At 36.8% G+C, this 12,910-nt stretch overlaps 1 protein-coding gene across 1 annotated transcript in view; it reads right to left on the bottom strand.

The window, feature by feature from the left end:
- Positions 1–12,910, bottom strand: part of PKHD1L1 (PKHD1 like 1) — a 154,527-nt gene that overhangs the window by 16,278 nt on the left and 125,339 nt on the right. The window contains exons 65-72 of the mRNA XM_060035239.1: positions 12,761–12,883; positions 12,089–12,200; positions 11,891–12,007; positions 10,072–10,237; positions 7,318–7,550; positions 6,958–7,125; positions 4,182–4,339; positions 1,466–1,601 (exon numbers count right to left, since the gene is read on the bottom strand). Coding sequence (XP_059891222.1) covers positions 1,466–1,601; positions 4,182–4,339; positions 6,958–7,125; positions 7,318–7,550; positions 10,072–10,237; positions 11,891–12,007; positions 12,089–12,200; positions 12,761–12,883 — 1,213 coding nt within the window. The remainder of the gene's footprint in view (positions 1–1,465; positions 1,602–4,181; positions 4,340–6,957; positions 7,126–7,317; positions 7,551–10,071; positions 10,238–11,890; positions 12,008–12,088; positions 12,201–12,760; positions 12,884–12,910) is intronic.

Below are 12,910 nucleotides of genomic sequence, written 5' to 3'. Positions count from 1 at the left end.
AAAATTAAGCTGTAAATACGTGCAATCATTTGTAAGTAAAAATAACACACTCTCTTAGCTTCTAAAGAGGCAATGTAGCATAATAGCTAAGTGCGTGGGTTCTAGAGCTAGACTCTCTGTGATCGGTACCTTGCTCTGCCCCTACCACCTTTGATACTGCTCTGGACTGAACTGTGCCCCCCCAAAATTCATGTGCTATAGCCATAACCCCCAATGTCACAGTATTTGGAGATGGGGGCCTTGGCGAAATAATTAGGTTTAGATGAAGTCATGAGGGTGGGGAGGGGACTTCATGATGAATTAATGCCCTTATAAGAAGAGACACCAGAGCACTCTCTCTCTCTCCCTCACTTTCTATCTCTGCCACCTGAGAACACAGTGAGAAGGCAGCCACCTGCAAGTCAGGAGGGGTGCTCTCACTGGAACCAGACCATACTGGTACCCTGATCTCGTACTAGCAGCCTCCAGAACCATGAGAAAAGAAATTTGTTTTTAAGCCATCTAGTTTACGGCGTTTTGTTATGGCAGCCCAAGCTAAGACAGAAAGCTTGGCAAACTACTTCACCCCCTTGTGTCTCAGTTTACTCATCTGCGCCTACCTCAAAGTGTTATTAGGATATAGTAACCGTTAGTTATTATATACAAAGCACTTAGAACAGTGCCTGACACATAGTAATGTCTCTGGAAATATCAGATGTTCATATTAGTAGTAGAAGTAGGACTTGCTTCACAGATGGTAATGAATATGGGTATCCATTCACACTCTCCCGTCAAGCTTATATTATGATCTACAGCACACATTTATGTAATCGTTAGCCAGGATTATGGGGCACAGCTAAAAAATGATGATAAGTAGCACATGTGGAAAGGAATGGATTGGCCTTATTAGTACCTGTTTAATAAAAAAATTCAATGAATAGAGATAAATCCTGGTCTCGCAACACTGGTAAATGGGTAAGTTAGCTTCTTCCATATATTTCCTTTAAATCCAGAGTTTACGTCATAATATTTACCTCATGGGGCTCAACTAAGGTTATGCTAGCTTTCTTGGCAATACTTCTGGTGACTGCCAATGAACTTAGGTTCTGACCTCTATGAAACAGAAGTAAAGCAGAGATAGGGTGAAAATTTTAAGCAAAAAAATCTCTTCTGTACGCAGGAATAAGTGAACTAAATGTGCAGAATGTAAATGTTCTCAGGAGGCAAAGGAATATCCGTCACACGCACAAACTTCTATCTGCATGTGTGCAGATAGGTAAGAATTCCATCTGGAGTGATCTTTCAGGACACACATGTTACAAATGAACACATTTTAGTGTTTGGTGGACCACGGGTAAAAATTTATTTTCTCTTGTATCTGTCAAGGGCTAAGGAACTAAAAATATTATAATGAAACATTATAAAGAATGTTATGCATAATTAAGTATACATATACAATGTATGCTGTATTTTTCTGAGGAAATACCTGTATACACATGTCGATTAAGTTCACAGTGTTTCTTTTGGGAGTTCCATACTGTATTCTGGGGGCAGACCAATGAATTGTTCACATAGACATCCAAACGTTGACGTGTGGGGAAAAAAATTCCCACCAGAACAGCCTGTTAAAAATAAACAACATTTTTGCATCTTAAGAGAACAATGAAACAGAGTATTTAGAATTTAGCACTTAAAAAATATCCTTTATACATGCCTTCTGGAGAATATTAAAACTAACTTTTATGGATTCAGGATACATATTGAGTTAAAAATTTTAAACAGATTTACATTCAACCATTCATAGAAAAGAATGTAATGTAAGAAAAAAATATTAGAGGACAATCTCTAAATTAAAGAGAGGGTTCCTTTAAAAGATAATGTTCAATACAGGCTTTCAACTCTAGGGGCAGGGGAAACAGGAGAGTTAGCAGTGCTCTGTACAATGCAACCACACACAATTAGGCACTTAATGTTGAAAAAAATGCTTATCTCTGATTTTGGTAATAAGACTAAAAAAAAGTCAGTCAAAAAACTATCCTCATTAAATTTTGGTCATTTTTCATGTTCATTCCCCACATTTCATGCTATCAGGTATAATCATAAAGTGAGGAGACTTAGCTTTTGCAAAGGTGGGGAGGAATTTATAAGGAATCTAATAAGCTACAGGTAGTTTTGGAATCTTCTTTTGAGATTGTTTGCAGAGGCTCAGAATATTAACAGTCACGTTACTTCAGAGTTACCATTTTTATTTTTAAAATTAAAAATATTCTCTTTCATTCACTATTTTAGGAACTCTCAAAAGTCTCTGCCCTATTTGAGCTTACATTCTAGAATAAGGAGAGACAATAAATAAAAGAAAAAATAAAAATTAAAGTATGAAGCATGTTAGAAGGTGATAAGTGCTATGGAAAAAAAGAAAAGGTAGATCAGAGTCTGAGTAATTGGGTGAGCCAGGCAGGGAGGGGTGGTCAGGGTAGGCCTACGGAGGAGAATGGGAGTTGACGAGGTGGGGGAGTCAGCCACCCAGAGTAGAATATTCCAGGCAGACTACCATTGGAAGCGTAGGCCCCGGTGATAGCATGTCTGGTATATTGAGGAACAGCAAGGAGCCCAGTATGGCTGGAGGAGTAGAAGAAGTCAGAGAGCTAAGGGTTGGGGGAGAGTCTCAGGGTGCCTTGTAGGCCATTGTGAGGACTCTGGCTCTTGTGCAAAGGCCAACAGGGAAATTATTGCAGGGTTTGGGGCATAGGAATGGCGTGCTCTGACTTATGTCTTGAAGGTATCTCGGTGGCTAATGAGGTGAGAACAGACAGCAGAGGGAACAAAGGCAGAGCAGGAGGAGGAGTTGGGAAGCAACTGCCTTAATCCAGGGAAGAGATAATGTTGGCTCAAACCAGATGGTAGTGCTGGACGTGATGGTGATTCTGGTTATTTTGAAGGAAGACTCAACAGTATTTGCAGATGGACTAGATGAGGAATGTGAGAGAAAGAGAGGAATCAAGAGTGATTCCAGGGCTTCCCTGGTGGCGCAGTGGTCGAGAGTCCACCTGCTGATGCAGGGGACACGGGTTCGTGCCCCGGTCCGGGAAGATCCCACATGGCGCGGAGCAGCTGGGCCCGTGAGCCACGGCCGCTGAGCCTGCGTGTCCGGAGCCTGTGCTCCGCAACGGGAGAGGCCACAGCAGTGGGAGGCCTGCGTACCACACACACACACAAAAAGACTGACTCCAAGGTTTTATCTTCAGCAGCTGAGACGATGGAACTGCTATCGCTGTTCTCAGGTGTCTCCTTTCCTTACTCCTCTCTCTGCTTCCTCTTATCAGTGTCCTTTCTTCACGTTCTACTCTGGGACTTTCAAATCTCATACTCTTAGAAAAGAAAATCTATATTATGAGACTTCTGCTTGACCTCATACTCTTTTTCCACTGACATAGCGTATATAAAGTTAATCATCCCGGCTGAATTCCGTTTATAGCAGAGTTGACATTATTGAAGATACTTCAGATAATGTGCTGTGATCTCTGAAGTAAATTCCAAAGGTGTATTTCTGACATATATAATAATAGCAGCATGGAAGAATGAAAATATAATCCCGAGTGACCAGTTTTAGATGCATGCTATTTTTATGTAAAGGTTCAGGTGTGCTTGCTAATCACACAAGTCAGAAATCACTGTTACCCCTCAAATGCAGAAGCACAAACAAGTGCATATGGGGAGCGGTGTTTGGAATTCATATGTGCTCTCAGGCTGATGAAAACTGTCTGGACTCACAGTATTTTTATGGTACCCTACTGGTCCTTGAAAATGAGCTGTAAGGCTGACGATGTTCCAGAGGACAGGGAAGGAGATGAAGTCCTTAGCAGATAGAAATATATGCACATAACACCAATAACTCTTTTTCTTTTTTAGATTTAAAAAAATTTATTACTTCAAATAATTGAACAGAAATAATCTTCATAGAATTACTGAATGACAAAGTGCATTTCTTGACAGTCAATAAATGAAACAGATAATTTTTATGTTTTATTTTTTCACATAGCTATCAATAATTTTTTTTATTTAAAAAAATTTTATTTTATATTGGAGTGTAGTTAACAATGTTGTGTTAGTTTCAGATAGATACATGTATTAGTATAACTGAATCAATCACTTGCCTGTGCACCTGAAACCAATTACTCTTAAGAAATAATTTCTTGCCTTACCTTGTCATGGTCAACATTAAGTAACATCAGTCGAAGATTCTGGGGACTAGTGCCAGTGAAGTAGACCTCATAAGATTTGCCCAGAGCCACGATGCTATGAAACAGGGACAGTCTTCTCTGGCATGTGTACCCGGCACACCAGCCATGATCCTGTGGGCCTACATCCAAACAAATGGAAGTTCATGTTCTGTGCTATGAATATTATTAGTGCAAAGCCCGAAGAGTAATTGTAGTAAAAATAAATTGCAGTGGTCAAGTTCAGCATTTACAGCAATTATCCATCCACCCATCCATTCAGTGATCTAAGCTATTTCTCAAACCTTGCCTTAAAAGGAAGGCAGGGAAGCAACTCCCTCTCTACTATCCTTACTTTTAGACTGCCCAGGGTCAGAAGGGTCTATGTTGAGGATTTGTGCTGGAAGGTCATTGAAGGAAATAGATTTACTTGTATCTCTACTTTAATAATCATTTAAGTCCAGGCCCCATGGAGAGGAAGAAAACGTTTGACGCTCTCTCCTATTTAAAAAATGTGACTTTGGGTGGGGAACCAACTTTCTCAGACTCTTTGCTGAGAACTATGCTATAACAGAGATAATTTGTTAAAAATAAAGCCTGTACACAGAAAACAGGGACATTTGTATGTCTGAACCACTGATTTATTAATTATGTCTTTCACTCATTTGTTCATTAATTTGTAAATTCAACAAACTCTTTTGTGTTTTTTTATTGCCTTTAACCTTCCTCCACTGTTATATTAATAAATTTTTGTTAAAGACTGTGATTATAGGTACTATTGGAGGGTCAACGTCATTAAATAACTGAAGCAATCTGAGAAATAACACTCCATTAAACCTTCTAGAAAACCAAAAGAAAGTGGATGCTTTGCACCTGAATCCAGACATTTCCAGAACACATGTAACATGACTGCTATAGAAAACGTCTCTATTTCACTCAGTTTTAAAGTATAAAACAGTGAGTGAGACATGGAATGATGAATTTTCTTGATGTATTTATTCATAAGCTTTGCTTAATTTCCTAGCTTGCTTGGAATTATTATCAATATTTATAAATGAAGTTTGATTGAATTTTAAACCAATATAAACTTCTGAAGCTTAAGTAGAGCATAACCTATCCTTTATTATCCAAAATATAAATCCCACTTTTGAAGAAACCTTCATTGTGGGTTTTGAAAATAGAAATTTCTATGTATAAAATGAAAAATTTAGAGTGATAAAAGCCATATTTTAAAAATAAAATTGAGTACTAAAATTTAAAGGGAAACTCGAGCGGTATGTACAAATTTTATCTTGGGAATTTTTCTTTCCACCTAGTATAGTGCATCCCAAGCTTCAATAATCCTTCTAACACCTACATAATTTTTGCCATGCTTCTATCGTTTACATTATCATTAAATTACATTCTCATTAAATTGAGACATCTTAAAAATTTAAATTTATTTAAAAGAGAAATGTCATATCACTATTGTAAATGGAAAACTCATATGGCCTTTCAGAAAAGGAAAATGTAAAAGCAAACAGAATGAAACCTTTCTCCACCATATAAAACAGAGCAATTCGAAAACATCTTCATTATTCACCGACTGCTCTAAAATTCTTCCCACAGTCTCTGCTTTATAAGATCTGAAAGGCAGCATTTGAAATTGGGTTGATCATAGGTCATAGAAACCAGGCAGACTGCATGTTGGGGCAGAAGTGGGGAGTGACTTAAAATCATGTAACTTTGAGACACTTCTGATTTAGTTCCTTCTATTCTCTTCAACGAGTTAAAAAGAAATGAACTTGTAGGGTATTGACTATTTTGGGAATCTTAGAATATTTTAGTACATGTTGTGACATCGTCAGGACAGATTATCCAGGTTATGTGCCTCTTCAGCACTTCAAAGACTCTAAGCCTGACTAGGGACTAATCTTTGAGCCCCCAGTGGCACTTCAGGAATAGACAATGAGTCCCTGCCCTCTGTTTTCAGTAACTTTTAGAAGTTCACCTATTTATTCAAAAAGTCTTGGATGACAAGACTCATGGAGACCATTGCCTCTCCTTGGGCTACAGCCACCAAGGACCAGAATGGAAGAGACCTAGACTGTGGAGCTTGACAAGATAGTCATGACAGTCAAAGGAATTAGGAATGAGAAAGACCAAAGCCAACCAAACAAAAAAACCCCACAACACACTGATTCAACATTAATTCTTCCAAGTATTCATGAGAATGAAAAACAAGCAGGCTGAGAATATTCATTCTCAAGTATTCCAAATATCATATTATCATTTTTTAAATTTATGTAAAGAAAATTGTTTTTTTTGCAGACTCTTGGATCAATTTTTTCTTAAATATATTTATGCCACCTTCATACCTATAAAGATTACTCAAGGAATAACTTTCCTCCTCTTCTTATTCTTTTCTTTTTTTTGATATTAATGCATTTTATTTTATTTTTTTATAACATCTTTATTGGAGTATAATTGCTTTACAATGGTGTGTTAGTTTCTGCTTTATAACAAAGTGAATCAGTTATACATATACATATGTCCTCTTCTTTTTCTAATGGTCTATTTGGAGTAATTGTCCTGGCTTTCTAATGTGGGGGACTGCTGAAGAGTCAAGTCTCCCTCCTGCACATAGATCTTACAAAGAGAAGGCAAGGAAATCCCTATGTTTACTAGTTTTACGTGACAGATAATTTATGAGACACGTCCATGAATGCAGTAAATAGTGAATGCCTTGAGTAACCCTAGTTTGCTTACATTGAATACCTACCGTTAATGAGATCAACATAACCATTGCTCACTACAGCTACTGGGGAGAGTCTGCGAGTTTCTGTGTCGGAATCCAGGCTTTCAATAACCATCATTGCATATTCCATCTCAAAGCACCGATAGCTCTGCCATTCTGGAATGTACTTACAGGTTGAATCTCTAATGATTCCTAGAAACATAGGAATACACATTTTCAAATGAAACAGAATCTCCTTACAAAAGCTTCCACATACTATCTTTTGCTTGTTACATAACATTAATAAGTAGAAAATATAAATTAGTTGAGTACATCAATCATTAAAAATAAAAGATATATTTTGTTTCATGAACCAGAGGACTAACAGAATAAGATCCAACAAACCTTTATAAGGTGCTTTCTCAGTGACAGGAATTCTACTTCCATTTGGGAATGTGAGCATCACATTAGGAATTCTATAGTCTCCAATTCCAAATTGGCTATTTCCATTCCATTCATATTCTGCTTCAGGTATCACTGAACCAGATTTCCCCAGAAAGGAGCCATCCATATCTCTAAGAAAAGATTTCCTTTTGGCATCACAAACCATGTCTACACAATCAGATGGATTCACCTTACTGTGAAGAAAAGGTGAAATGCATGAATACTTAGATGTGGTATACCTCCCTGTCTCTAGAGAGCATTTGAATATACTTGCGCATTTGATAAGGGTATCAAAAAAATTAATTGATTGAATCTTATTTCAGAAAGGATTCAAAGTGGGACCAAGTAGCATATGTAATTAGCATTGTAATGAGGGCTGATTTTCCATTGTGTTGATTTGGTCTACTATTATGAATCCATTAACATTTCAAAAGGACAAATTGTACCTGTGGGAAATAAAATTAGAATTCCATTTTGCTATTCCATACTTTGTCGAATGATAGATTTCATATTTGTGCATTGCTCAAAATATACTAACGTTGCCCAAAGAGCAGGTAAATTACTCAGTTGTGCAGACATACAAAATCCTTGTGTTAGCAGGGAAGTCTTTATATTTTTCCCTTCTTTCTCTTTTTTTAATGGGTCTGTAAGATTTATAAATGTATCATATGCTTTTTATAAAATAATCTAAATACTTAATATAAGTTCAGTCCCCTTCGCCTTTCTATCCTAAGCTCTTAGGCTCATCACCGATTACAGATTAGTATATATTCTTGTAGACTTTTGCCTATATATATATACAAACAGATACACTTAAATTATGATTTTTATGCTATATATTTTAATAACAATTCTGTAGACACCTGAACTGTAAGAGATGAAATACTATAAACTCATCATGCAGTTCAATCGTAGATGGTATTCTGCCTTCGTTCTGAACTACCTGGAGTGTTGACTGTTAACTGGTTATAATAATAAAATGGCTGCTTAATTTGCAATGTACTATACATTGTATATTATATATAGTATACAGCATACTTACACTATATGATATACACCATGGGGAAATAGAAATTCATTCTACAGTTATAGCAGCAAAATACTATCTAATAGATCTGAGATTTTTGCAAAGAAAGATGTGAAGCTATAACTTATCCCTTACTCTACTGTATTAGTTTTGGAGATGATTTGAGTAAATATTTCTGTGGGTCATGTGTTCTTTGTGTTCAAGTGTGTGCAGAGTGTTTTTGTGAGCAAGTCTGTGAATAGACTGCCCAGTGGCACTCTTACATTATGGTTTAGGGCTCTGTCTTACTTCAGGTTACAAAGAAACAGAGCCTGAGATGTGGATTTTTGTTCAAGTGAGTTTTTAAGGGAGTCCTCAATAAGGGAAGGAGAGAAAAGGGAAGGAGAGAAGCCATATAGGGCAAGGGAAAGAAAAGGGAGATGACTATGGTCTATAGACTAGCTTCAATCTGATCCCAGGAGAATCTCTTGATCACGAACTACACCCAGAGCTGTTCCACTTTGAGACAAGGGGGCTGGCCTTCCGTCCTCCTGTATAAATTCGTCATTTTTTGTGGACTACAAGAAGGCAGTGGTAGGGAGAGTTTTAGCCTCTCACAGCTATTCCTGTTTGGCTAAGAGCAATCTTCCGGAAAAGCAGGCAAATGTAGGTCATTATTGGCCAACATTTAGAGCATCTGGGGACTGGGTGAGCTACTCAGTAATAGAGATCTGGGATTGTGCTAACAGTATCCCAATAAAAGCACAGGACTCAAAGACATATTTTTAAATGTAATATTTTCTTCATGACGTAGATGTTAAAATTATATATTAAATCTAAGATTCAATGATAACTAAATAGGAGGTAACAGCTTTCTAGTGGGGAGAAGCTCTACTGAGCCAAAAAACACTGCAGTTCAACAATTATTAAATGAGGAGGTATGGGGTTGTCATCAAAATAAGATCAGATGAAGTCAAACTATTTATGAAACACTGCATTCCTCTGAAGAGATGCATATCTAATTAGCATTATTTCTTGTCTTCTCTCTATACTGAAAATGGTCAAAGAGCTCTAATGGAAACTTTCTTTCCTCCAATATTGTCTTATATCTAAATTTTTTGAAGAGTAGCAGTTATTGGCTATATTCTTTCAAGACTTAGAATCTACGTGGTTCAGCTTCTAGAAATATCCTGACACCAACTAACCTCTGTGATTGAAAAAAAAATCACTGTTCAAAGTTTCTGCATATGTTTAGTCACAATGATTATAATGATTCCCATTTAATTTCCAAGTACATGTTGGGGTGCATATAATAAGATATTTGTAAAGCAAAAGGAGACAAAAGAGGGAAGGGAAAGGGAAGAAATGATAGACATGACTTTCATTCCTAATGACTATTAATGGAGAGATATTAATGTACAAATATACTTCTGACCCATTCTCTATCTTTTATGTTTAATGATGGTGCTATGTACGATACATGGGAAAAAAAAGTATGAGAAAATATACATATTAAGGCCTAGCTTCTTCAACTTACCTGAAGACACAGATATGTTAAATACTCTTAATTTTCATAATGCTGATTGAAATTTCATAGACATAAACAGTTACTTTAAATTTAGCAACTTTCTCAGATCTATGGCAGGGGAAGAAAACAATGGAAAACTGTGATGACAGAAAAGAAGAAACTGAGTTATCATATATTTTACCTTATATCGGGTCTATGTATAAATATTTTTGATTGTTCAGTAGTGTCAACCAGCTGTATGTTCTTCACATGGATTGGATGCTGTAAATCCTCATTTAAAGGGTTAGTAATGAATATCACATTAGTTTCACCTGAACAAACATTTTTAAATCCAACAAATGTGGAACCTAAAACATAAATAATAGAAACACAACTATTTCCTATAGAGAAAGGGTAAAATCAGTTTCATTTCATGTATATTCCACCAAACACATCATTTAACATTACCTTGAACATGGAGCTCTTACCTTATGTGGCAGATAAGTCCACCACTATTTGTGGACTGTATCCACACCACTGAGTAGTCCTCTCCCATATTTTCTCTGAGCTTGGCATATTTTCTCTGTGATTTGCATTGGACAATGGGACAAGAGCAATTGTAGTATAAACAGATCTGAAAAGTGCTTGCATATTAGGGCTCACTCTCTCTTGGTGTTCTTGGGGAATTCTGTGATTACCAGCATGTGAATATGCCTAGGAGACATTTGGCACTCTCATTACCCCATCAAGGGCCAGCACCAGCCACCAGACACAGAAGTGAGACTGTCCCAGACTAACCAGCCCCTACACGTCTTGTAAAGTGATGGCAGCTCAGTGAATAATCCCAGGTAAGATTAGCGGAAGAATCACCGAGCTGAACAAAACCCAAATTGCCAATCTACAGAATCATGAGCTCATAAACGGTTGTTTAGAGGCTTTGAATTTGGGGGATGGTTTGTTATGCAGCAAAGGCTAACTGAAATATTATTGCTCTCCTGGTCTTATTGCATATATTATGTGGCCAAAAGATAAAACTGATTAGATCAAAAAACGATCCCCTTTGCACTTAAAATCCAGTAACTCAAAACTGAAAACAGCAAAAAGGGAGTCCAAAAAATTCTTAAATTAGTTATGTGCTATATACTACCCTGCTTGACTGTATTTTCTCCTAAGAAAATATTGTATACACATGAATATAAGCCTGTAGATGAGTATCAATAAAATACTATAGTAATAGATGCGGTTTGTTCCCTGTGTAGATCTCCTTTATTGGTCCTAAACCTATGTAGCATGTTAAATAATTTTTGGCAGGGGTATCATTACAAGTAACACTAAAAAATGATAATTTGTTCTGCATTTCTGGGAATTAAAGTTATGAGAAATAATATGTCAAAACTTAGATGTCTAATTTATTGAACTGCTTTCTTTCAGGTGACACTGGTTAAAGTTATCATGAAAGGGAGATTTGCTAAACTGAAATAGAGAATGGCTCAGCGTATTTAATGGGCAAAGCGAAAATACTTGGTATGTTTACTACATCTATTTTAATTATTTTACATTTTTAAGGATGCAGCCTGGTTCAGTGAAAAAGCAGCAGATTTTAAGTCAAGAGATCTTGATTCTGATCCTAGTTCTGCCAGCAGCTGTGGGAGTTTGGCAAAACATTTAAGTTCTATGAACTAAAATTTCTGCAGTCATAAAAGCTTCTAATAAGATATAACCCTAATTATATAAAAGGGCTTTACGATTTAGAGAAACTAATTAATATTAAATCACTAGACCAGTGCTTTTTCTGTTGTTTTAAAAAGAAAATGAAATGTCAGTTCTTTTATATGTATGAATGTTGCCAGGGAACTATTCTTGAAATTGACTCTGATGTCTGGTTTCTTTGCTTGTCGTATTGAGCAGATTAATTTGATCATTATTTTTTTTAACTAACAATGAAACATCACTAGTTATATTCTACGTATTCTTTACAGAACTTAACTGAGTAGACTTTCAAAGACTATGTTTAAACTTGCCTGAGATGTCCAAAAGACCACTGATGGCATTGTAACTCATGATCCCTGCATGGGGTTTCCGCGGTGCCATGTTATGTGCTGAAGCAAAGGTAGGCCAGCAAATCCCACTTCTCCCACCTTTTATAAAAAGAAGAAAGTTAATGAAATTTGAATATGCACTCATATGAACCCCAAAATTAAAAGTTCTAAAATCTTTACCTGAGGGAGGTCTAGAACTTCGATGGGCAGCAGAAAGTTCAATATTGGGATCATCATTAGTTAGGACATCAGAGCAATTAAATTCAGGGCTACTTCCAACAATTAATGAGTTCTATTTTAAAAAAAAGTTCAAACAGTAAGCTTTAATAATAACTTTTCTTAAAAGAAAACATAATAATGAATAGTAATGAATGCCACTGTAGCAAAACACAACCTGTATAACTTTGAGAAGTGGATCATTCATTAAACCAAGTTAAAAAAGATGTGATTTTTGCCTCAAGTGGATGACATTCAAAGTCAGAGGGGGGAGACAGGCATGTAAATAATTATATTTAAAGAGATGTTATGTTTCCATGATAGGAATATGTGCAAGGCAAGTAGGAACAAAAAGAGGAGGGAGTGTCAAAACTACCTAAGCTGGTTCAGGAAAGACTTCATAGAGATAGTGAAAATTTAACTAATTGTGGCAAGATTAGCAGTGATAAGCAAGAAGAGCTGAGGGAAGGAGTGGGGAGAGGGAAGGACGGAGAGCTTCTTGGCAGAAGGCAATGAGCACAGAGGCAGGAGGTGTGGCTAGTAGGGCAAAGAGGTCAAGAAAATCATCTGTATTCAAGAATTCTACCCTTGTCAGAGTTGCTCTTTCTGCTTTGTGTGGCTGCGTTCAATTCTTACCTTAATCTGCACTGTTTTACTGGAAATTCTGTGAGATACAGCAGGTGGCGTGTAAATCATTGAAGAAATGGCCATTCCATTGTCAACCAGGGTCACGTTATAGATACGCACACTCTCCGTGGTCTGTAACAGAACTTGGAGGTTACATCG

This window comes from Delphinus delphis, chromosome 17 (assembly GCF_949987515.2).
Source record: "Delphinus delphis chromosome 17, mDelDel1.2, whole genome shotgun sequence".
Taxonomy (NCBI): Eukaryota; Metazoa; Chordata; class Mammalia; order Artiodactyla; family Delphinidae; genus Delphinus; species Delphinus delphis.
Note: the sequence above shows the minus strand (reverse complement) of the source record. Positions and strands in the feature narration are given on the sequence as shown.